At 47.8% G+C, this 26,379-nt stretch overlaps 1 protein-coding gene across 2 annotated transcripts in view; it reads right to left on the reverse strand.

The window, feature by feature from the left end:
• EYA2 (EYA transcriptional coactivator and phosphatase 2) overlaps window positions 1-26,379 on the reverse strand; it is a 259,835-nt gene that overhangs the window by 172,812 nt on the left and 60,644 nt on the right. Inside the window, exon 2 of one of the 2 annotated variants that reach the window (XM_040446861.1) lies at window positions 6,383-6,501. In XM_040446861.1, the coding sequence (XP_040302795.1) occupies window positions 6,383-6,491 (109 nt within the window). In that variant the 5' untranslated portion in view covers window positions 6,492-6,501. Of the gene's footprint in view, window positions 1-6,382; window positions 6,502-26,379 lie in introns of those variants that run through there. The other variant, XM_040446862.1, reaches the window with a different exon arrangement.

The following is a 26,379-nucleotide window of genomic DNA, read 5'->3' on the forward strand; positions in this document are numbered from 1 at the left end:
CCATCCATCCATCCACACATCTATCCATCCACACATCCATCCATCCACCTATCCATCCATCCATTCACCCATCCATCCTCTACCTACCCACACATCCATCCTCTACCCAACCACCCATCTTCCATCCACTCATCCATCATCCACCCATCCATCCTCTACCTTTCCACCCATTAATCTATCCACCTATCCACCCATAAATAATTTTTAAGGATCTACCATGAGTCATAGACTAAGCTCTTTGCTAATTAGGAACAATAACTTAAATATGTACATTGGAATAAAAAACTGTCCTTATCCTGGAGGAATTTGCCATCTAAAACAACTGTTCTCAACCCTGGGTGCACAACAAACTTGTCTGGAGAGCTTTAGAAAAATCCCATTGCTTGGGTCACACTACTGACCAATTAAATCAGATTTTCTGGGGGTGGGATCTGGACATGAGCCTTAGACATTTTTTTTTTTTTAAACCTTCCAGGAGATTCCGGCGTGCAACCAGGTTCAAAACCAGTGCAGAAATCTGGTTCTCAAAGTGTGGTCCCTGGGCCAGCAGCGTCAGTATTATCTGGAACTTGTTAGAAACACAAATTCTTGGGCCCCAGGCCCAACCAGCAAGGCCAGCAGTGGGGCCCTTCAGTCTGTGTGCCAACAAAACTCGCAAGGTGACTTTGATGAAAAAGAATTTGAGAACCACGGAGCTAGCACCTCGCTACTCCGAGTGGCTGGTTGACCAGAAGCATCAGCATCACCTGGGAGCTTGTCAGAAATGCAGACCCTTAGGCCCGATCAGAATCTGCAAGTTAACAAAGTTCCCAGGTGAGTGTATGCACATCAAAGAGCGAGAGACACAGAGCTAACCTCTACCGATCTAAGCATCGAGCACTCTGCAAAAGGCTTTAACATAATCGCGCTAAAGCTTTTCTAACCCCTGGCCTGCATACAGGTCACCTCTGTCACATTCCTGCTTTATTTCCTCATAGAAATCACCACCATCTGAAGTCCCATATTTGTGTAAAAATACCTGCCTCTCCCATTAGAACATGAACTCTGGGAAGGGGTCTGTCTCCTTCACCATTATATTCCCATCACCTGCACCAGGCGCTGGCTCACGGCAGGCATTCTGGAACAATTTAACGAACAAACGCGTGCAGCAAACATATCTTCATCACCCAGGTGAGGAGACAGGCTCAGGGAGAACAGGAATTTGGTGACATTCACCCAGGGAGCAAGTGGCAGACCTGGAAGACACATATGGCCCGGCTGAGCCCAAACCCTGTAGGATGTGACGTGCAGGGACCGTGGGGAGATGCAAAAAGGGTCCCTGGAACACAGTGACCCGCAAAGTCCCTGAAGGCAGGCTGCGGGTGGGTCCGGTTCTCTCCCGGGTCGCCAGGGCCTCACGCACAGCAGGTGCATCAAACAAGCTGATGGCCACCAGCATCTTCTCTAGAGCAAGAGGGCACGTGTTCAAATAACAGCCTGCATGACGACAGCCCGGCAGCATTGATTGCAAGAGCAAAAAATTACAAATAACCTCATGTTCACGGACCGGGGATGGTTTAATGAACTGGGTCATTCTTCAGTGTATTAGTCAGTGAAGCTAAAAAGAGGTAAATCATGTCTTAACGCGCCTTGAGTGAACAGAGCAAGTTAGAGCAAATCCGTATTACACGCTAGCTTTTGTGTTCCAGAAGTTTTTCCAGCGACACTGTTAATTCCCACAGTAAAGGTACCTTTGTAAATATATATACATAAACATACACGCCTAAGTCGCATAAATACAATCGGTACAAATGCGAGGGCTTACAAAAAGGTCTCAGCCTGCGCACAAAACGCGGTAACAGTGGTTGGTTCCGGGGAAGGGAGGGGACACTGAGCACGGGGAGATGTGGTCTGATGTTTCGAGTCTTTATAAGGATCGTGTGTTTATGTGGTAGCTGGGGAGTCGGAACTGACGTGTCACGGAAAAACAGAGGAAAAGGAAGGGCTTTAGGTAAGGGGTACGGGGCGTGGGGCCTACAGAGGGGAGCGCCCATTCAGCCGTCCCACCGTCGTGGGGAGTGCTTCACCTTCTGGCCTCACTCGCTGGGCCAGGATTTCTGAAGCACCTGCTAAGTGCCGGTGTCCCACGTGCTCTCAGCAGGGGGAGAGACCCAGACAACGAGGGTGGGCAAGGCCTGCCTTCCGAGAACTGACATTCTAGCTGGGAGCCTGACGAACAACGAGAGAACACACGTGCGCCTTCGGCAGAGGGTGGGATGCTGGAGACAGGCAGCAGGGCCCAAAGCGGGGGTGGGTGGGTGTTCTGTCGGCTCTCCCCTCAAATGCGGCCCAGAATCTGAGCGCTTCTGCCTGCCCCGATCCAAGGCACCGGCACCTCTCACCTGCACTACTGTAACACCTTCTTGGCTGGTCTCTGGGTTCCCATCCGGTCCTGACCCCCCGTTGTTCTCACGTCAGCGTTCTCCTGACCCCCAGTGGGGGGGGGGGGCTCCTGTCACTATGCGGGTCACAGAGCCCAGCCCCTGCTCCAAACCCTCTCATTGCTCCCGGCTCACTCAGGGTAGAAGCCACAATCCTGTCAGTGGCTCTCAAAGCCAGGGGAGGTCTGAGCTGGCCATCGTCTTTCTGACCTCGTCTCCCCCACGGCGTCTTGATCCCTGGGCTCCAGCTGCGCTAGCCTCCTTATTGCCCCTCCGGTGCTCTGGGAACACTGCTGCCCCAGAGCCTTTGCACTTGCTGTTTCCTCTTCCTTCCACGTGGACACGAACGCCTTCCCTCATCTCCTGAAGGTCTTTACTCAGGTGTCACCTTCCCAGGGACGTCCTTACATCCCTGCATTCCTTATCCTCCTTTCCTGCTTCTCCTCCCCGCCCCCGCCCCTGCCCCACAGCGCATATCACTGTCCAACATGCTATGTACTTTGCTTATTTACTGTTTTATCGGCCTCTTGCCTGCCAGACCCCTGGCATAGGCTCCGGGAGGGGAGAGGCTTTTGTGTGCTGACTTTCTAGTGCTTAAAACAATGCTGGCCTGAACAAACACCTGCCGAATGAGGGACTGAACAGTTACATGTGATAGGAAAGACCTCTGTGATGAGAGATGATGGCTGAGAAGATGGTCCTAGAGACAGGGGGAGACCAGCCCAAGGGAACAGCATGTGCAAAGACCCCGAGGGCAGAATCACGCTCCTGAGTTACAGAAAAAGAAACAAGGTCAGGGCTCTGTCCAAGGACTCGGTTCCCCGAGCAAAGGGGACGGGGAGGAGGTGACTTTGAGAGGCTGGCAGGGACAGACAAGGTGATCCTGGTGGCCAAGGGTAAGGAAATTAGACCTTATTCTATGCTTTCTAAGAAACACTAAGTCCTCTCCGTGTTTTAACTATTTCATCTTCGGATCACCTCGGGGAGGTCGGTGGAATAATTACCCCCCTTTCACAGATGAGGCAAATAATCTCCAAGAGGCTGAGTGATGAGACCAGGGACCCACAGATGGCTAGAGGAGACAGAGCCACGGAGGCAGTGGGAGCCACTGGGGGATTTCTCGGCTCCACATTCGCTCCAGAGTCCCCCTGAATGTAGGCCCCGTGGCTCATGCCCCCGGGGTCCTCCCTGGATCTGGGTCCCTGCAGTCACTCAGTAATGCCTCTGTCACCGAAAGAAGGGCCCAGGTGGCCGAATCTGGCACTTGAGGCCACAACTAGGGTGGAATCTTCCCTCCGGAGCTGGGGAGCTCACCGCCCATCTCAAGAGAAGGGAAGGGGTGTGTGTGTGTGTGTGTGTGAGTGTGTGTGTGTGTGTGTGTGTGTATGTGAGTAAGCTGCCCCTGCCTGCTCTGAATTTGGGAGCAACCTCCCCCCACCCCAACACTCAGCCCCAAAGCCTTCGCCTCAGCAGCCAGCCTGCTCGATCCAGGGCAGTGCAGAGGGTGCAGACAGCTCCCCGTCACAAAAGAAGGAGAGAGATGAGGTGTCTGCGGGTGCTATCGCTGTGCAGGGACGATTATCGGAGGCACAAGGACTCTTCAGGGTTTGGCAGAAAGTGATTCTGAAGTTTCCAAGCGGAGACCCCGGAGCCAAAGTGCCTGAGTCTGATTCCTGGCCCTACAACTAGCTGTGCGTCTCTGGGTTGCTTACTGTATATTTAACCCCCTGTGCCTCAACTTCCACATCTGTAAGATGGGCTCGTAGCCTAATAGGGGTGTCATAATTCAGTGAGAAACAGTATAGTGCACCGATAAGAAGAACAGGCTTTGGAGTCAGACGACCTAGGCTCAAATTTTGGCTGTCGCTGAACTGCGTCAGCTCAATCACGCCATTCGACTCCTCTGTGCCTCAGTTTCCTCATCTGTAACACAAGGTTAATCACGCTACCCCCTTCCTGGGGTTGTGGGGATTCAGTGAGTGAGTACATTCACGTCTAGCCCACAGCAAGTGCCGAGTATTTGCTCTGCTGGTGACAGGGGAGGAGGAGGAGGGTTAATCTGCCGTTACACTGCGTTCCACAGGGCCTGGCGCAAAGTATGTGCCTCGCAAAAATTAGGGACAGAAGAGAGTGGCAGGGATCCATCTGAGGGACAGTGGGCCCAGCACGTCTAAAGTGCTCAGCATCTCAAGGGCAACTAGAAACCCAGGTTTTCAAAAAATATTTTCAGTGTTTATTTATTTTGGAGAGACAGAGACAGAGTGTGAGTGGGGGAGGGGCAGAGAGAGAGGGAGACACAGAATCGGAAACAGGCTCCAGGCTCCGAGCCATCAGCCCAGAGCCCGACGCGGGGCTCGGGCTCACGAACTGTAATATCACGACCTGAGCCGAAGTCGGACGCTTAACCGACTGAGCCCCCTCCCCAGGCGCCCCTAGGAATCCAGATTTTTATGTGAACTCTCCTGATTCGTTCAAGTTCACTTTTATTTAAAGGACGCTGTACACCAAACAAAGACATACCTGAAGACCAGACTTGTCGCGAGCTGCCAGTTTGCAGCCGTGGTTTTACAGTCACCGTGGTTATTTGATTCAGAGGAGAATGACCATGGGATAGCAAGTTCAGCCACGGTACCACGCGCCCACGGTGTGCCAGGAAGCAGTAAGCAGGCTAGGAAGTGGGTCGTGATTATGTCCCCATTTGACAGGTAAGAAAACGGAGGCTCAGAAAGGTTAAACAATTTGCCCGAGGCCACCGGTCTGGGGAGCAGTGGGGCTGGGATTCAGCCTTGGATCTTCCTCCCCCGGCAGCCTCCTCCTCCTCCTCCTCCTCCTAGCTTGCCTGGCTCTGAAATGAGGTCCTGGGTCGAACAGTGCCTCTACTCAGAAGAGAATGACTGTCTTCGAACAGGGCTTAATAAATTGTCTCAAACTCTCAAAGAGCACAGTTTACACGGACACTCCAAAGGGCCACGAAGAATGAGGGCGTGTTCTCTAGCACGTGGTTTGGTGGGGGAGCCCAGACCCTCTTGGTGGTACCTTTAGTTGACTTATCCCAGCTTTGTTACCAGCATGCGAGGGAAATGTCACTGCTCCGGTGATGGTAATCATTATTCGTGGAAGCCTGGCGTTGCTTAAAAGCAAATTCCTTGCGATGCTGTATTTGACTAGACACAAGGCTCTGGTTTCCCACGACAGGATGCAGGATCGATGCCCCCTGAGCTGGCATCATACACAGACAGCGAAGGAGAGTCAGCCCGGGGTCCCGGGACACCGGCGGCAAATCCGAAAGCGGGCCCGACTAAAGGGTTAAGCCCAATGGTTACACATAATAGCGTAATGCCTTTTGCTAACTCCCAGCTCTCCCAGGAAGGCTGACAGATCCCAAACAGAGCAAACAATAGCTGGAATTGTTCTAGCGAAAACTAGTTCGGCTGCACCATTTGCCAATAATTTTTTAAACAGCTTAACTCTCCTCTGCTTCCTTGACTCCAACCCAACCTGAAAGCCAAAGGCAGACAAGTTCTGGTCCCAGCGTCAAACCTTCGTAAACAAGACGCCTGCCCGGATGCGGGATGGCTGGGGGGCAGGGAGGGACAGCGCTGAGGGACAGACTCCTGAGCTGGAGCCCGGACCCCGCAGGACCCACCCAGGGCCGGGGCCTGTAACACACCCGAAACTGACTATCAGCCGCGGTGGAAGTGTCAGCGTTTCTCGGGACAGGAAGTTCAGAACGCGAACCAGCACGCTCACACCTCTACCGACTAGATGGGAACTGTCAGCAGGGCATGCCAAAGTTTCTTTTGGTCCAGAGGCAACAATCCCGATGGCGGGAGGAGAAACTGTCATCATGACGGTATTTTCGAAAGGATGCGTGTCTGAGGCTGCCAGTCCCTTACTAACTTCCGCGGTGGGGCAGGGGGGACCAACACAGGTCCCACCGAAACTCACGCCAGGAGGCCTACCTTCTATGTCACTCAGAGTCCAGACATCGGCGTCGGTGCGGCTAAGCTTCAGTTTACCCGGACAATCGCTGTTTACAGTGAGGCTGGGTGAGATCACCAGATCTAGCATTTCCTTGTACCTGAAAGAAAACAAAGGGAAATATAATTTATTCATTAATTATGCATGCTTACTAATGATTCCTATTTCTTTCCCTAAGAGTATAAATATTAAAGCTGATTACCTAAACCCAGCCGTCTTATAAATTCTACATAATAAAAATTCACTAAACTTTTCATCAAAGGGAAATAAGGAATTAAAATGAAGTGCTTGCTCCCCTCCGGAGAATACACCCACTTGATTAAAACTTTCCCCTCCTTCATACTGTATTTTGCCATTAGAAAAATTACATCCTGGTCTCTTTTAAATGTCATCTGAATGAGCTGGAACGAGCTAGGGAGCCTTCCCAGCAGAGGAAGGGAGACACGGGCGGAGAGAGAACGTTTGGGTTTGGATTCCCAAAAGCAGAGGCTTGGGGAGAGGAGGAGACTGCAGTTTCGAGACAAAAACGGACACGGTGCTACTTGGACTGGTGGAGAGAGGTGCGGAAGGCATCCGTGATACTCACCAAGTCCCTCCGGGCGGGCCAAACTCCACAGCCCATCATGCTGGTCCCCAAGAAAGGAAACACCAGCTCCCGAATTACTCACGACTTTGATAAAATGTTACGGGGCGGGGGGGGGGGGGGGCAGGGAAAGCGTGGGACAAATCTCCTGGGTCTTTCGCGTTTTTTCATCGAAAACCGGTCATGCCTCCTCGGCTCCTACCCACTGTGGTTAGGAAGTGAGGTTTCTTGTTTGTGTGTGCACAATCCCGTACCTGGCTGTTTTCACAGAGCTCAACGGCAGCCAATAGTATTTAGCACTGATTCAAGCTGTCCTCAGAGAGAGGCTGAGTTTGTTGATAGCACATCAGTATCGCGAGGTCATTGTCGGGGAGGATCTGCTATCATCACTTTTTTTTTTTTTTTAATTTTTTTTTTTTTTTAACGTTTATTCATTTTTTTGGGACAGAGAGAGACAGAGCATGAACGGGGGAGGGGCAGAGAGAGAGGGAGACACAGAATCAGAAACAGGGTCCAGGCTCCGAGCCATCAGCCCAGAGCCCGACGCGGGGCTCGAACTCACGGACCGCGAGATCGTGACCTGGCTGAAGTCGGACGCTTAACCGACTGCGTCACCCAGGTGCCCCTGCTATCATCACTTTAATGGAACACAACATACTGACTGGTGGCAAAGTGGCTATAAACTCAGATTCCGTCGTGGAAAGGTCACGGGTTCCGATTTCAGTTTCGCTCTTCACCGCCTTTAGAAAGTTACCAAACTGCTCTAAGTCAAAAGCTTTCTCGTCTGGACAAGGGGATTCTCAAAGTACCTCCCCGAAGAGGTCACGGTGAGTATGAAAAGCGATGGTCCCCGTAAGGAAAGGCCTTAGTAGGCAGTAATCTAAATGTCCATTCAGTCCCAGAGGAAGAGTGATGATGCAGGTAGCGTGTGGTCCAACAGCAGAATGTGATACAGCGGTGAAAAAGACTTAACGCACGACTCCACACAGCGCGACAGACAGACCGACGAAGTACTGAGCAAAGAGGCAGAAGGGTACCCAAAATATGGTATTTCTACGAAGTGCAAAATATACAAATCAATACTAGCAGCGTCTGGGGGGCTCAGTCGGTTGAGCGTCCAACTTCGGCTCAGGTCGTGATCTCACGGTCCGTGAGTTCGAGCCCTGCGTCAGGCTCGGTGCTGACAGCTCAGAGCCTGGAGCCTGCTTTGGATTCTGTGTCTCCCCCCCTCTCTCTCTGCTTCTCCCCCGATCATGTTCTCTCTCTCTCAAAAATAAATAAACATTAAAAAAAATTAAAAAAAAATACAAATCAATACTATATGCCGTTTAGGGATACACACACATGCAATACACAGATAACAGTACGTATGGGATGAAAAACATTTCAGAGAATGAGTAACTCGGGGGATGGCAGGGGGATGCCATTTGGGACGTGGTACCCCGAGGGCCTCCAGTGAGTTCATAACATTTTGGTTCAGGGCTCGACACAAATTATGGCCCTTCCAAATCCAGCCCATCTTTTCCTGTGGCCCAGGGGCTAAGAATGGCTTTCACATTTTTAAACGGTTTGAAAACCAATCAAAAGCAGGATAACATTTCATGACCTGTGAAGATTACAGTGTCCGTAAGTAAAGTCTTCTTGGAACCCAGCCCTGCGCGTTGGTTGACTGTACTGTCCAAGGCTATGTTCATGCCGCACCTTCTGAGGACGGCAGGTGTGATAGAGACACGCAAAGCTGAAAATATTTAAGAACCGGCAGGAAAAGCTGGCCAACCCCGGTTTTAGTTTGTAAGCAGGGGGTTTGGACGTACCACTGCTATGTGGCTATTCTACATCCTCGCGTGCCCGAAACACTTAATAATTATAAAAAAAGAACAAAGCAGCCACTTATCCCAGGACGTGCACATAGGAAGTACTTTATATACACTTTTTAATCTGACGAGAGGATTCCACACAAATAAGCTTCTAGCGTTTGTATCTTTATGTTCGCTGATAAACATCTGCCTGACGGGGAAAGAAGCCGCACTGTGACTTCTGGCCTCAGTCACAGGGCTTGTTTTTTTTATTGAGTGCTCCTGTCGTCCTCAGGAGCTCAGAGCAGGAGTGTGCTTGGGAGTTCTAACTCTGGGGCAGAGTACTTACTGCCAGGAAAGTTTTTGGCACGTTCACCTTGGACTTTTGCCTCACGTGGTCAAGCCAACATGGAAATCACCTTTATTTCCCCCACAGCACCTGACACGGGATCGTGTTCATTCTGTCATCCTAGTAACATCTGCAGAAGGACGGGAGGGGGAAAAAAGATGGAAGGGACTTGGAAGGAGAGAGACCGGGGTGGGGGGGGGACATCTATAATTGAGTGATTAGTTTCTTCGAACAGATTTTTATTTCATTATTTTATTCTATAAGTTTATTTGTTTATTTAGAGACAGGGACAGCGTGAGTGGGGAGGGGCAGAGAGAGAGGGAGAAGAGAGAGAATCCAGGCAGGCTCTGCACTGTCAGCACTGAGCCTGACGTGGGGTTCCAATTCACGCAACTGTGAGATCGTGACCTGAGCCGAAACCGAGAGTAGGACGCTCAACCGATTGAGCCACCTGGGCGGCCCCTTCAAACAAGATTTTTAAAAATTTCCCATTTAGTCTCATTTTTCCACCCCACCCGAGACAATGACTCTAATGAATTAAATATGTAAATATGTCTCCTTATAAATGATGCTCTATGGGGCACCTGGGTGGCTCAGTCAGTTAAGTGTCCAACTTCATCTCCGGTCGTGATCTCGCAGTTCATGGGTTCGAGCCCCGGGTCGGGCTCTGGGCTGACAGCTCGGAGCCCGGAGCCTGCTTCGGATTCCGTGTCTCCCTCTCTCTCTGCGCCTCCCCCGCTCACGCTCTGTCTCTCTCTGTCTCTCAAAAATGAATAAACATTAAAACATTTCTTATCAATGACACCGTATTGTTTTATGTGTGAATTGGGTTTTAATTTACATGGATAGTGCTTTGCATGAGATCTCTTCTTGTTTATTGGGCTTTTTCTCTCCAGTCTGCACAGTGATTTTATAATGGGTACCCACTGCTGAATAGTTATCAAGCATAATTATAGTTAGAATTCCATACTGTGTATTCACTCTACTGTATTTACGAATTGCCCTAGTGATAAACGTCCAGGAGCGTTCATCTCTCAGCTACCTAGAAATAATACTGCAATGAACATCTTCGTCAAAAAAATATATATATACCTAGGGACGCCTGGCTGGCTCAGCCAGAGGAGCACGTGGGCCTTGATCCTGGGGTTGTGAATTTGAGCCCCACGTTGGGTGTAGAGATTACTTAAATAAATAAAAATTTAAAAATATGTATCTAAAACATGTATCTCTATATGTGTTTACACACACACATTCTTAAAACATGTGTGTGTGTGTGTGTGTGTGTGTGTGTGTGTGTGTGTGTGTGTATATATATATATTCAAGGATGATATCTGTCATTGGGTGTACTGGTCCTCATAATTTCTGTGCTAATCTAGATTCCCACCAGAAGTGCATCAGTGTTCTAGTTTCATAAATTCTTGCTAACACGGAGCATTGTCCAACTTCCTACTTTTTGTCAAACTAATGGGTGGAAAGCGATAGCACAGTTGTTTGAATTCGTATTTCTACGATTACTAGTGCATTTGAGCACAGAGTTACGTAACTGTGGGACACGTGAGTTTCTGGGAACTGTCTATTCATATGTTTTATCCTTGCTCACTTTTCTATTGGGTTTTCTTTTCTTTCCTTTCCTTTTTTTTTTTTTTAAGTTTATTTATTAATTTTGAGAGAGAGACAGAGCCTGAGCAGGAGAGAGGACAGAGAGAGAGAATCCCAAGCAGGCTCCACACTGCCAGTGCAGAGCCCGATGCAGGGCTTGACCCCACAAACTGTAAGATCATGACCTGAGCTGAGATCAAGAGTCGGATGCTAAACCAAATGAGCCACCCAGGTGCCCCTACTGGGTTTTCTTTTTATCTTTTCTTGATGATGTACTGGAGTGCCTTGTAGAGTCTATGTATTCATTTATTGCTAATGTTAGATGCTGTAAATTTCTTTTCTTACCCTTTCATTTGTCTGTTTTCTTTATTTACGGTGTCTTGCAGAACAAAAACTTTATATATTTGCCCAATAATTTATTTTTAGGTGTGAAAATTATTTCCGTAACTCTAGGATATTAAAATATGTCTACGTTTTAATTTGTCTGCATTTCTATTTTCACTTAGAATTTTAAAAGATGCTTCAATCTTTAATTCATCTGGAATCCTCCTTTTAATATGGTTTAGTCATCCAATCTTAAGTCATCCAATAATCCTTTATGGGATCAAAGTGATTCACCTCTAGTATCATTGGCTGGCAGAAGAAAAGTAACTTTTCTTTTGGTGAAGGTCTTACCTTCCAGGGTTTCCACAATTTTTCACGTGCAATGTTTAGCACTTAATAAAAATTATCAGCCACGCAAGGAGACAAGACAAAATGATCAGGAACCAAGACAAAAAACAAACCCACAATAAGATTCAGATATTGGAGCTGTCAAACTTGGGACTCCCTGACCACCTCGATAATGTGATCAAGAAAAAAGGTTTAAATGGAGACTGCTACTTTAGATCGAGTATTTTTATTTAAAAAAAAAAAATTTTTTTTTTCAACGTTTATTTATTTTTGGGACAGAGAGAGACAGAGCATGAACGGGGGAGGGGCAGAGAGAGAGGGAGACACAGAATCGGAACCAGGCTCCAGGCTCTGAGCCATCAGCCCAGAGCCCGACGCGGGGCTCGAACTCACGGACCGCGAGATCGTGACCTGGCTGAAGTTGGATGCCCAACCGACTGCGCCACCCAGGCGCCCCAGATTGAGTATTTTTAAAAATCCAAACGAAAATTTGAAAACCAAAAAGTACAGTAATTGAAATTCAGAGCTCAATACAGCAGTTGAACAACAGATTTGATGTAGCAAAAGAAAAGATTAATGGACTGGAAGATAAGTCAGTACATAAATCTCAGAAAGAGGGCCGGAAAGGAAAATAGATATAAAAGAAACATGGGACGTGGAGAAAAGGTCTAACATACATGTAATAGGGGCCACAGAATGATAGAAGAGAGAGAACAAATCAGAAACAGTATTTAACAAGAAACTGACAGAAAACCTTTCAAGACTGATAAAGACATCAAGCCAATGCCATCAAGAAGTTCTGCAAATCCGAAGTAAAATAAACACAGAGGAAAACACTCCAGGTGTATCACAGTCAAACTGTACACATGTGAGAATATATTCTCTTAAAAGCAGACAGAGAGCGAATAAAAGACAAATGATCTTTAAAGAAGGAATTGCAAGACTTCTCTGCAAGTAGGATGGGAACCAAAAAAACAATGGAGGTTCGTCTGCTGATGCAGAATTCTAGGCCAGCAGGAAAGCCTTCAAAACTGAAGACAAAAACTAAACAAACCCAAAATAAGATTATTTGCCACTAGTGGATGTGCAATGAATGGTCTGGAAGCATGAAAATTCAGCAAAGGGTGGAGAACAACACAAAAGGATAAATATGTAAGTTAGAGGGGGATAAATGAAGTTTATATGTTCTAAGGACATTGCGTTTTTCTACAAGCGGTACAAGCACTAATTTATAGTAAACTTTAAGATTTGCAAAGGATGCATGTTACAATCTTTAGGGTAACTGCTCAGAATAATAATAAAAAATGTATACCAACAAGCTAATAGAGGAAAAATGGACTAATAAAAATACTTAACCCAAAAGAAAGGAAGAAAGTAGAGAAAAAGAAACAAAGAAGAGAAGGGATAGAAAAAAAAAAAAGAGATCTAAACTCCAATTTATCAGTAATTAAATACTTAATGTCCATTTCACTTACAGAATAAATACTCCCACTAAAAGACAAATATTACAAGACTGGATTATAGAACTGACTACCGGCTTTGGGGCACCGGGGTGGCTCAGCTGGTTAAACACCCGACTCTTTTAAAAAAAAAATTTTTTTTAATGTTTATTTATTTTTGAGACAGAGAGAGACAGAGCATGAACGGGGGAGGGGCAGAGAGAGAGGGAGACACAGAATCGGAAGCAGGCTCCAGGCTCTGAGCCATCAGCCCAGAGCCCGACGCGGGGCTCGAACTCACGGACCACGAGATCGTGACCTGAGCTGAAGTCGGACGCTTAACCGACTGAGCCACCCAGGCGCCCCCCGACTCTTGATTTCAGCTCTGGTTATGATTTCATGGTTCATGGGATCAAGCCTTCTGTCAGGCTCTGGGCTGAGAACACGGAGCCTGCTTGGGATTCTCTCTCTCCCTCTCTCTCTGCCCCTCCTCTGCTTGTGTGCACATGCATGCATGGGCTCTCTCTCTTTCTGTCTCTCAAAATAAATAACTAAACATTAAAAAAATGAACTACAGGCTTATTACAAGATACCCGTTTTAAATATAAAAACACACAAAGACTCAGAGCAAAGAACTGTAAAAATTCACACGAGGCAAACACCAGATAAAAGAAAGCTGACATAGTTTCAAATAGACTTGCAAATAAAAACCATTACTACAGATTTAGAGGAACATACTGTAATGATAAAAGAATGAAGATATAACAATCAGGAAGTTTGCCTTTCCCAAAACGAATTTGCATGGTGTTGACTCCAAAAGGGAATAAAGAGTCTAGGTCTCTGTTGGGTAATTTAAGATCTAAACTTCAAACTTACCTATAGCAATTCAAACACGTCCTCCTTTGGAGGAAAATAAATAAATATCACTAACAAAGCCAAAGTAATAGGAATACCAGTGCTCACAAAGAAAACAGAACCCTGATTTAGGAACCTGACAATTATTCTTTCGTGCTGCCAGCGAGAGCTTAAGGGGTACTGCGATTTTACAGAAGCAAACAATTAACCACAAGTATAGCAGTTATGAGCAGTGCAGTGAAAAACACCCTTTCAAAAATTCTAATCCCAGCCCCCATTTCCCAAGCTCCTATCCCATGGCAGGCAGTCTTCCCCATCACTTTCCCATTTACCTCCTGGAATTCTATCAATCATCCTGGGAGACAGAACTGTCCGCCCCCTACTTCCCAACAGGACAAGTAAACATAGATTTAGGTCTGAGCACAGCATAAAGCACCAAGGAAACATGATCATTCCTGTTGGGTGAACTTACCCTGTTCTGCCATTAGAAGCTTTAAAAATTTCAGCACATGGTGAGTTTTGGATTTGGGTTTTATGGGTCATATTGTTTTATTATTGAATTACACGCGAACGGGGGCGCCTGGGTGGCTCAGTCGGTTGAGCGGCTGTCTTCGGCTCAGGTCACAATCTCGCGGTTCGTGGGTTCGAGCCCCGCATCGGGCTCTGTGCTGACAGCTCGGAGCCTTGGAGCCTGCTTTGGATTCTGTGTCTCCCTCTCTCCCTGCCCCTCCCCCGCGCATGCTCTGTCTCTCTCAAAAATAAATTTGAAAAAAGTTGGAGTACAGTTTACGTACAATGCCGTATTGGTTTCAGGTGCACAACATAGTGATTTGACAATTCTACATGTTACTCAGCGCTCCCGAGGACAAGTGTGGTCACCGTCTGTCACCATACGCTATTACAATATTATGGACTATATCTCCTATTCTTTACTTTTCATCCCCGTGACTTATTTCTGTTACAACTGCAAGTGTGCATCTCTTAATCCCCTTAACCTATTTTGCCCAGCCCCCCACCCACCTCCCCTCTGGCAGCCACATTTGTTCCCTGTATTTAAGATCTGTTTGTTTTGTTTTTTAGATTTTATGTATACGTGAAATCAGACGTTATTGGTCTTTCCCTGTCCAAGTTATTTCCCTTAACGTAATACCCTCTAGGTCCATCCACGGCAAGAATGGCAACATTTCATTCTTTTTTATGGTTGGGTGATACTCTATTGTGTATCTATTTCACATCTTCTTTATCCGTTCATCTGGTGTGAGGTGATATCTAACTGAATCTGAAGCACTGGGTGGTATGAATACTTCAACAATATTAATTCTTCCAGTCCATGAGTATGGTATATCTTTCCATTGTGTCATCGTTAATTTCTTTCATCAACGTCTTATAGTCTTCAGAGTATAGGTCTTTCACCTCCTTTGCTAAATTTATTCCTAGGTATTTTATTCCTTTGGTGCAACTGTAAACGGGACCGTTTTTAAATTTTTTCTTTCTGCTACTTTGTTGTTCGTGTATAGAAACACAGCAGGTTTCTGCATATCAATTTTGTATCCTGCAACTTTACTGAATTCGTTGATGAGTTCTAATAGTTTTTTGGTGGACTCTCCTGGTTTTCTTCATGTACACTCTCATGTCAACTGCAAAAGTAAAGTTTTACTTCTTTCTTCCAATTTGGACGCTTTTTAGTTCTTTTTCTTGTCTGACGGCTATGGCTAGGATTTCCAGTACAAAGCTGAATCAAAGTGGTGGTCGTGGACATCCTTGTCTTGTTCCTGATCTTAGAGGAAAAGCTTTCAGTTTTTCACCACCGAACAAGATGTTAGCTGTGGGTTTTTCAATAAAGGCTGTGGTCTTTATTATGTTGAGGTATGTTCCCTCTAAACCTACTCTGTTGAGAGTTTTGATCACGAGCAGATGTTGAATTTTGCCAAATGCTTTTCTTCTGCATCTACTGAGATGATTATATAGTTTTTATCCTTCCGTTTGCTAGTGTGACGTATCACATTGATTGATTTGTGAATACTGAACCCTTGCATCCCTAGATTAAATCCTGCTTGATTGTGACGAATGATACTTTTAACATATTCCTGAGTTTGAGTTGCTAATATTTTGTTGAGGATTTCTGCATCCATGTTCAACGAGGGACAGTTAAACTGCAAGTAAAACGGGGTCAAAAACTGAACCCAAGGCCCAACCGACTCCAATATCTACAAAGTCACCTGGTCAGAGCTCTGGTTCTGTCATCGGCTACAGGGGTTCGAATCCCAGCTGTGTGTCGTACCAGCTGTATGACCTTGGGCAAGTTATTTAACTTCTCTGAGCCTCATCCACAGGTATGGAGAAAGTAACAGCACCTTCCCTGGCAGGTTACGTGCAGATTAAGTTAGAGACAAAAGACACAATTAGTTTCATTCCAGGGAGATACCAGGAACTGGCATGAGGGTCATCTCGAAACCACGGATTCCTACTGTAGTTTGATGGGCAGAGTTGAATTCTCTTGCAGTTCTCCCCTGCTCACGATGACCTGAAACAGGAGACCAGCTTATTCTCCTTGCAGGGGAGGGAAGAGAGAAATCAGACAGCCTTCACACAGGCCGGGGGAGGAGAAAGACTTAGCTTCTCTTTCGTGAAGGCAGGAGGAGGAAGCAAAGGCATGGGATTCATTTAAAAAAAAAAATCCCCCCCCCCCTTTGCACTGTTGCAAAACCCCGATACCCCTGCTGCTTCGGAGCCAGGCCAAGAGGAGCAGGAAGAAAGAGGCGTTCAAAAGCCCCCGCCCTCTGGCCTTCTCTGTGGCCTGCTGCTGCCAGCGGCTTGCCCCATTTGTTACCCTTGTCACCACCCCTGTCCCTGGGGACGGGGCTGCTGGAAGGGCCCAAGAGATGACAGCTGGAGGGTGGGGGGTAGGGGCGACTTCAAAGGCTGTGAGGGATCAAAAGCAGATGGGGGGCCCCGGGCGGGTGGGTGGCTCACCTTTCCACCCCCCCCCCCCCCCCGCGCCCCCCACCCGGGGGGGGGGGGCGGGGGCCCCCCGCGGGGGGGGGGGGGGGAAAAAGGCCCGGGGGGGGCCCCGGGGGGGGGGGGGGGCCCCCCTTCCCCCCCCCCCCCCCCCGAGTGCCCTGACTACCTTGGCTGAGAACAGTGGACCTGCCTGCTGGCTGGAGAGGACAGATGGCCAGTCGGCCAAGGGGACTTCAGAGAGGGCCGATCCCCAGCATCTTTCAAGGGCTTAGAAATCCCAACCTGCCGACAGCAATCACAGGCTTCTGGATAGACAACAGCTGTGGCCCAAACCTGGATGTTTCTGGAGGTCTCCACCACCATTTGATTTCATTCCGAATCCATGTGCTGGTCGCCCACGCGGCTCTGCCCCAGTCTCCCCCATCTGGGGGGGCCGGTGGGGGGGGGGGCTGCGCTGCTCATACCAGAAGCCCAGGACTGTCCCCGCTCCTCACTCTCCTTGAGCCCTCACATCCAATCCATCACTAGGTATCGTTAGGTTCCACCTTGGAAACATCCATGGAATGCACGGACTGCTCTCCGCCTCCACAGGCATCGCCGGCCCCAAGCCACCACCGTCTCTGCCCTGGACAGCCACCACACCCTCCGTGCCCGTCTCCCTGAGACCACCCTGGCCTCCCTCCAGTTTGTCCTCTGGGCAGCGGCCTCAGGGGGCTTCCGACAACACAAATCTGAACCTGCCTCCCTCACCACACCCTTGCTTACAACTTCTGGTTGTTCTCAGAATGTGGCCGATTTCTGAACACAGCCTTGATCCGGCTTCCCGGTGAGGGAGGTCTCCTTCCAGCACACTGGCCTTTCTCTCCCTCCACGCTCCCTCCTGTCACAAGGCCTTAGCACATGCTGTTCTCTCTGCCCGGAACACCATTCCCTCTTGCTCTTCCTTCAGAGGTCTCAGCGACCATGATCCCCGGAGGCTCCCTCGGGAGGACCCAGGCCCTATGGCAGCCTCCACAGGCCCGTGTCCCTCCCTACACATCAGTCATCCAATTTTTGGGTGGGTGCTGGGCTGTTAGTTAACTTCCATCCGTCTTCCTTACCAGACTGTGTACTCACTCCCAGACGGCAAGGATTTTGTGTATTTTATCCACCATTACGTCCCCCAAATCCCCAGCAGGTCCTGGCCCTTGACAGCTGTTTAATAAACATTTCTTGTAGCGTGAACGAACTGCTGTATGAATAACTGGGTTCATCCAACCAGTATTAACTGAGTGGTTACTATTTACTATTTGTGCCAAACACTGCCGGTCACTGCCACTGTCACTGCCCTGGACGCTGCCCTCATTTATGTTACCCGCCGGGCCCCTCTAGGCACTGAGTTTGAGACTCTGGGTTTACTCTTCTTTTCGGCATTAGGCCTACATACAGCAGGACGTGGTCAGAAGCACACGGGACGCTGGATGCTACCGTCCCCTAGTCCCTCCCAGAAGGGAGAAGTGGCCCCAAAGCTCCTGTCCCAACGACACAAGGTGTTTGTGAACTCCACTTCTCAGGCTGTTAGGCTCCGCCCGCTGTCATGCCCTTGGCGGTCCTGCTTGCCCCAGCTTCACTGAGCTACAACGAACATACCGTATACGTTAAAGGCATACAACGAGATGATCTGATACATGCACACACTGCAACGCGATTCTGGCGGTGCTGCTTTGAGATTCAAAAGCAGGAGGAGAAAGTGGAACTATCCAGAGCCATAGCATGGAAGAGGAGCTGGGGCAGGGCGGGAGCAGCGGGGTCCTGGCATTTTGACCCGGTGGGTCGTGTGGCAGTAGCACGTCTTCTTTCTTTGGGGGAACTGCCTGCCTCTTCCGGACTCTCCATGGGGCTTGGGTGGGGATGACCCTACTAATAGGCCTTGAGCCTGGCAATTAGCATCTCCTACCCCTCAGCCTACAGTGACTCAGCCTCAGGCTCAGGGATGTTGGTCACATGAGCCAGTGGGGCCAATGAGAGGCCCAGGATGGGCTTCCGGAGAAGAGATGCTCCTTCCCACTGGACATGAGCCTTGGGAGGTGTCTACCTACAGCCGGTGGCAGTGCGGGTCCACAAACGACCTTTGAGTAGCACAGCCTGAGAAGACTGACCCCCATTCTGGGACACGCGCATCACATCCTCAGTGTTCCGTGTGAGAGGCAGAATAGGAATAAACTGTAGGTTTAGTCGGTGAAATTTGGGAGCTGCGGTCTCTGTGGCCAACTTCAACATCCATGGGGGAAGACCCCATGTGCTACCCTGGTGAGGGGACAACCCCCTCCTCCTGTCCACGTCTCCATCCCCCAGCCTGTCTCCCTTATACTGGGGAAGGTGTCACTTAAGAAAAGCTGCGGGGGCAAGGGTGAGGAGACCTAGGGAACCTTCTCCCCAAACAAGGCACTGTCAGTCTCCTTTGCAAAGTCTAGAGAGGAGGCAGATGAAGGAGGGCACAGTGGATGCTACATTCACTCACTGATTCTTTCTTTCACGGAGTCCGGCTGTCAATCATTCAGACCCAACAACTGACTAGACTGCACATCAGAAAAGAAAGGTGACTACTCATTCGGTGATTGATCTCACGTTGTTGGTGGTGGTGGTTTTTTTTGGAAGGCCAGGAACTGTTCTAGGCACTGGGGATCCAGTGTTGAATCATACAAGTTCCCTGCTCCCACGGAGTCGACATTCTAGAGTGGGATCTGCATCCCGTCTCAGGTGGAACTCATCAGTGGGTGGCCCCAGATGGCTGGCATATGGATAGCATAGTTGCGGAGATGGGTCTCCTCTTGCTGAGAAAGTAACTGTATTACCTTCTCTTTCATAAGATAAAAATTTAACTACCCAGGTAATATCTCAAAACATTTGTCAATACATTTTTATTTTTTTTTTTATTTATTAAAAAAATTTTTTTAACGTTTATTTATTTTTGAGACAGAGAGAGACAGAGCATGAACAGGGGAGGGTCAGAGAGAGGGAGACACAGAATCTGAAACAGGCTCCAGGCTCCGAGCGGTCAGCACAGAGCCCGACGCGGGGCTCGAACTCACGGACCGCGAGATCATGACCTGAGCCAAAGTCGGCCGCTTAACTGACTGAGCCACCCAGGTGCCCCTGTCAATACATTTTAAAATTTCAGGTAAAATTAAAATTGCCTTTGGCCATGATCTCCCACCAAGACTATCCTCTTGTTCTAGTCATAAACACACACACAAACACCCACACCCGCGTATATCCTTAAAAACGCACAGTACTGTTTTGTCAATGCCACAGATCAGTGCATCCTGTTCCAGGACTCACTTTAATAATAAAATAGCTTGGGGCGCCTGGGTGGCGCAGTCGGTTAAGCGTCCGACTTCAGCCAGGTCATGATCTCGCGGCCCGTGAGTTCGAGCCCCGCGTCGGGCTCTGGGCTGATGGCTCGGAGCCTGGAGCCTGTTTCCGATTCTGTGTCTCCCTCTCTCTCTGCCCCTCGCCCGTTCATGCTCTGTCTCTCTCTGTCCCAAAAATAAATAAATGTTGGAAAAAAAATATTAAAAAAAAAAATAATAAAATAGGTTGATGTCCGTTCAATGTCACAACGCAGAGATCTAACCTATTCTTTTTAACTGCGGCATACGATTCCCAGACAGGCCTACACCACAGTTATTCTGGCCAGAGTCCCCAGGTTTCCTGAGTTTTGTGATTGTGACTAAATGCCACGCTGCCTGGGACAGGCCTTCCTGGGGACACGTGCATGTAGTTCTCTGGGAGTGATACCCCGAAGCAAAACTGCTGAGTCTACCTTTAAAACTGTAAGGGACATCTGCAAACTGCCCCTCGGAGGGGCTGATCTAGTTCATGTTCCCAATGGCCACGTCTCATTTTCACACCTTGCAGGGTTTCTACTCCCTGATCTAAAAGCTTTTGGCCCAAAACTCTCTTGGGAAGACATCAGCCATTTCACAAACGTGTCCGACCAGCGCCATCGTCCAGCCAAGCAGGTGACGTTCTAGGGACCCGTGTGTCAGAAAGGAAAACCAGCCTGGGTCTGGAATCTCAGTCCCGGGAAATGCTCTCTCACTCATGCTCGATCAAGTCTCAATCTTTTGAACGCGGTGCAGAATAAAAATGGGTGATGGGATAGTTTTACTGTGCTTCCCTCAATTCTGACAGTGTGTGAAAACAAGGGGCCATTGTTTTGGGAATCCAGTTTTTCTATCCATGGGATTTGGTTTTTTGGTTGTTTTTCTTTTCTTTTTTTTTTAGCTTTTTATTTTGAGATCATTATAGATTTACAAGAAGTTGCCAAAAATAGTACAGAGAGGTCCTGGGTACCCTTCACTCAATCTTCCCCAAGTGATTACACCTTACATAACTATTAGTACAATATCAAACATAGGAAATTGACATTTGTGCTGTGTGTGTGTGTGTGTGTGTGTGTGTGTGTGTGCACCTCGGTGTCACTTTCTCACACATGTAGATGCACGTAACCACCACAGCAACGAAGACAGTGGACTATTCCATCACCACAAAGATCTCAACTTGTGCCTTCGCAGGCATGCCTGCCCCCACCTCCTGGACCCCCAGGCACCCCTACCCCCTGGCAACCACTAATCCGTTTTCCATCTCTGAAATGTCCTTTTGAGAATGTTATAAATGGAAGCATACGTTGTATGACTTCTTGAGATTGGCTTTTTGGTTTGCTTGTGTGTTAACATGACTCAAGTTCAGATGACTGCGTTTTATAACACGTTTTCCAATATTTACTAGGCCCACAAGGGACAACCTTCAAAAAAGCACCCAATGTGCGGTGACAGACGGAGACAGGACCACACACGTTCTGCAGATTTGGGGTTGGGTTCAGCAAAGCCCTCGAGCAAAATGCAAAACTTTATAGAATATTTCTCATGCGGAGCCATAAAAGAAAAAAAAAAAAAAGCCCCAACCCACAACCAACAAAACAAGGCACAGAGTAAAATACCATAGACTCTCACTGTAAGAGAAGGCCTGCCCTTGCCAGTGATAGCTGGAGAATGTCAAGTACCTGGAGGCCACAGGGAGCCCTGGGGCCCCCCACCGAGAGCCAGGCAGCAGGCGAGGGGCAGAATTCTCTCAGCTGCGAAGACATTTTGCTTTGAGGGTACGGTCCTTGCCCCCTCATTAGATACCACATCGCTGTTCCTCTCCCTCTGTTCACCCAGTCACAGGACATCACAATGTAGGACCCATTATAGAGCTTGCACAGACTCCTTCTGCTCTACAGAGGAGGGCGTTTTAATTTGAGTGAAGGGGATGGGGCGCCCGGGGGGCTCAAGTCGGTTGAGCGTCCGACTGCGGCTCAGGTCGTGATCTCGCCGTTCGTAGGTTCGAGCCCCGCATCGGGCTCTGTGCCGACAGCTCGGAGCCTGGAGCCTGCTTCCGATTCTGTGTCTCCCTCTCTCTCTGCCCCTCCCCCGCTCACATTCTGGGTCTCTCTCTCTCAAAAATAAATAAACATTAACAGAAATGTAAAAACACTGGAGAAAAGATAAGAGACACTGAATACTAGGAACCGAATGTTAGAATATCTTCATTCTACCCAAATCCTTATTTGTGCCCCCAAGTAGCTGAAATATAGTAACAGTTCACATGCTTTCTAAAAGCCAGGCACTGTTTTGAGTGCTTTTTGTGTTTGAGCTCCCTTAACTTCCCCAATAACCCTGGTGAGATTGGCTGAACGAAGATCCCATTTCATAGATGAGAAGAGCAAAAACAGACGTTTAAGTCACTTGCCTGACATCGACTGTAAGAGGCAGCGACAGACTTAAAACCAGGAAGTCTGACTCTGAACGCTCTGTTCTTCTGCCATCTGCCACGGAGAGCAGCAGATGTCTTAACATTAATCTTTCCTAATGACTGATCTCTAATTACATCGTCACCCTGAAAGGGAATGGGCTGTGCACTGATTTATAAGGTTTTTTTTTGAACGTTTTTCTTCTTGTTTTGAGGTTGGCTCAATTTTATGCAATTTCATAGAGTGAGGTTTCTTTTCTCCTTTTTTGGTGAGATGGTTTCATGGTGACGGTGAGAAGGCTTTTTTTTTTTTTTTTAATGAAAAATCCCAAACGTATGTAAAAGCAGACAGAATAGTAAAATAAATCACTGACCACCTATCAGATTCAACAATTTTCAAGATTCTACCACACGTCTCTTCTAAGGTTTTGGATTTGTTTGTTTTTCTCTTTGGTGACATCGTTAAAGCAAATTTGACCTTGAAGCCTCTTCTCTCTGCCATACTTCGTTAAAGCATTTGGACACTCTCTATGATCACATCTAACAAAATGCACAATAATTCTTTGTGCCCTCTTGAACGCAGTTCGCACCCAATCTCCCCAGTGGTCTCCAAATGCCCTCTTAAGGCCGGTTTACAAGATCTGGGATCTAGGGTGGCGGGATAGGCGAACTAGGTCAAGGAGAGTCCAAGATACAAACTTTGGTTATAACATGAATGAGTCACGGAGATGAAAAGGATAGCACTTCTACCGACACGTTGAAAACACTAGGTTAGTTGTCTTGTAGAGTATCATGTTCTGGAGTTTTCTGTTTGCTTCCTCATGGTGTTGTTCACTTCTTTCTCTTTCGACCACATTTTCCACAGGTTCTCTTTAACAGAGGATTAGGTTCACGTTAACGAGGGAGCAGTAATGCTTTAGAGTGGTGCTGAATTCTCTCTGCAGCATCACACCGGAAGGGCATGAGGTCGAGGGTCTCCTTCTACTAACACTAATAGAGGCCAGCGGGCCTGCCTCTGTCATCACGAAGTTCCCCACAAACCTCTGATCTAATGGTTTCATCCAATAATGCTCATGGCCGGAATCAATGATTTCATTAGAGGTTTAGAGATGTTTAAAAATGTATTTTTTAAAGAGAAGAAAGAACATTACGATAATGTTACTAGATTTGTTTAGCGTCTTTGTTCTTGCAAGTGGCCGTCACAAACCTTTCTTCACTGCTCTCCCCCAACCAGCCCATGAGGTGGGTGAAGCCAGCAGGAACCTCCTGGCTCTGCTGGTGGTCTGGGATCCTGCTTGGTTTCCCGGCCTCAATTTTCTCGCCTGTCAAATGGGGGTAACAAATGGTCCCTACTGCTTAGGGTTTTTTGAGGATGAATGACTTTCTACTTGTGAAGCTCTCAGAACAGAAGAGGAAACCGAGTGAACTCTTATCTCCACCCTTACCCGTGAGGACGGCGTCAACAAATTAAATAAATGGCCTCAGTCCCACAGCTAATGACAGTCACAAGGCATAAATCTCATTCCACCATATTACACGGTCTCCATGGGCTGTTTTCCCACATTTTGAAAATAATTGCCAATAATTAGGAAAACACGTTTCAGCCATAATGGCTCAGAGAGCTACCTACACGGCTAACCCGAGGCCCCACACCTTGTGGGCCCATGACACCCCTCCCAGTGCACCTTCTGGAAGTTCTGCCCTGACTCCGTCCTGCAGGGACGCTCCCCCTTTTGCTAATACTCAGACCTAGCGGGTTGGTTCCCACTTCATGGCTTTGCACATGCTGTTCCTTCTGCCACAAATGCTCTTCCCCACATCTCTTTCTGACTCGTTTCCTCGCTTCATTTCGGTGTTTTCTCTCTCAAGTGTTGCCTCCTCAGAGATGCTCTCCCTGATCATACTATCAAATTCATTCCTTCATCTTTCCAACCTCTCCACACCCCCCCCCACCTTCTATCCTCTGACCCTGCTGTATTTGTCTTTATAATTCTGATCACTCTCTTAAAACACGCTGTGTATGTATTTGTTCACCTTCTCAGGGAGGGGGACTTTGTCTTGTTCGCTGCCGCATCCTTAGCATTTTAGTACAGTAATCGCTGTGGGCACTAAGCAGTCAGCAATAAGGAGCAGTGAAATGAATACTCATTAAGTGCCCTCCAGCCTCACAGCATCCTACGCAAGGACCGTGCGTGCGTCATTTAGCAACAGCATTTCTTATAAGGAATTCTTTTTACAAAAGAAAAAGGAATATATGTTCACGGTAAAAGAGCTGAATAGACATATAATATAGAAAGACAGAGGGGCGCCTGGGTGGCTCTGTAGGTGGAGCGTCTGATTCCTGATTTCCACTGAGGTCACGATCCCACGGTTGTGGGATCGAGCCCTGCGTTGGGCTCCACGCTTAGCACAGAGCCTGCTTAAAATTCTCTTTCTCTCTCCCACTGCCCCTCTCCCCAGCTCATGCTCTCTCTCTCTTTAAAAAAAAAAAAAAAGAGTCTCCTCCACTGGTCTGTGCTAACCTTCGTTCACAGTTTGAGGTATGCAGTGGCAGAGTTTATCAGGTGGTCTCCAGTATTCCTTCTCTCCCCCCTTCTTATACAGTGAAAGAATTCCTGATTCTTAGAAGGGCATGCAGCCACTGAGAATTTCCCAGCCTCCTTTGCAGTTAGGTTGTGACCATGTGACTAAGTTACGGACAGCGGGATGGAATCAGAAGTGATGTATTCAACATGCAGGTCGTGTCCTTAAAGGAATCCAGGGGACCTTGCCCTTTCCCCCCTTCCTACTGGCGGGGACGCAATGTGACAGAGAGCCATCTTGGGCCATGAGGAAAAGGAATATGGGCCACTGGTGACCTTGCAGAGCAGAGCTGCTGTGTCAGCCCAGGCTTTTGTATGAGAGAAAAATGAACTTCTACACTATTTATGCCATTATGACTTCAGCTATCCGTCACAAGCAGCTAAATCTATGTCTGTGTCAGTCAATCAATCAATCAATCAATCATCTATCTGATTTTCTTCAATGCATTTGTGTGTGTGTGTGTGTGTGTGTGTGTGTGTGCGTGTGTGTGTAGCAAGTTCATATTATGAATTCTAAACATACACAAAAATACCCATACTCCTCCAACGAATCTCTTCTGCCCTTCACGCAGCTCCAACAACTCCAACTCATGGCCAATCCTGTCCAATTTCTACCCCACCTACTTGTCCCCTCACAGTACTTGGAAGCAGATCCCAGCCATAATACACCTTCATTTGTAAATATTTCAGTACGCACGTGTCAAAAAAAAAAAAAAAGACTTTTTGAAAACGTAGCCACAATACGATTACCATGCCTACAAAATTCCTTAATATTACCAAAAGCAGATATTAATTTATTTCAAAACTTTGTTGTGTATTTGTTTTCCCATTTAAATTTTTTTTTTTTCCAACGTTTATTTATTTTTTTGGGACAGAGAGAGAGAGAGAGAGCATGAACGGGGGAGGGGCAGAGAGAGAGGGAGACACAGAATCGGAAACAGGCTCCAGGCTCTGAGCCATCAGCCCAGAGCCCGACGCGGGGCTCGAACTCACGGACCGCGAGATCGCGAGATCCCGTGAGACCGCGAGATCGTGACCTGGCTGAAGTCGGACGCTTAACCGACTGCGCCACCCAGGCGCCCCATCTTTTTATATTTCTTAAATGTGGCTACCAAAATTTTAAAATTAGGCATGTGGCCTGCATTACATTTGTACTGGACAGTGTTACTTGAGAGCTTAATATATGCCTGGAGGATAGAGATCGTAACTACGTTTTTCCTGCTCTATCCCTGGTGCTTAGAACAGAGCCTGGCATAGAAGGTATGCTGAGTAAATATCTGTTGAGCGAATGAATAAATAAAACCTAAGACACTGTAAGACCTCGCCCTGTTCGTTCGCATCCTGGTTGTCAAGAAGGGTTTGCTTG

This window comes from Herpailurus yagouaroundi, unplaced genomic scaffold, assembly GCF_014898765.1.
Source record: "Herpailurus yagouaroundi ecotype Mexico unplaced genomic scaffold, PumYag 196, whole genome shotgun sequence".
NCBI lineage: Eukaryota > Metazoa > Chordata > Mammalia > Carnivora > Felidae > Herpailurus > Herpailurus yagouaroundi.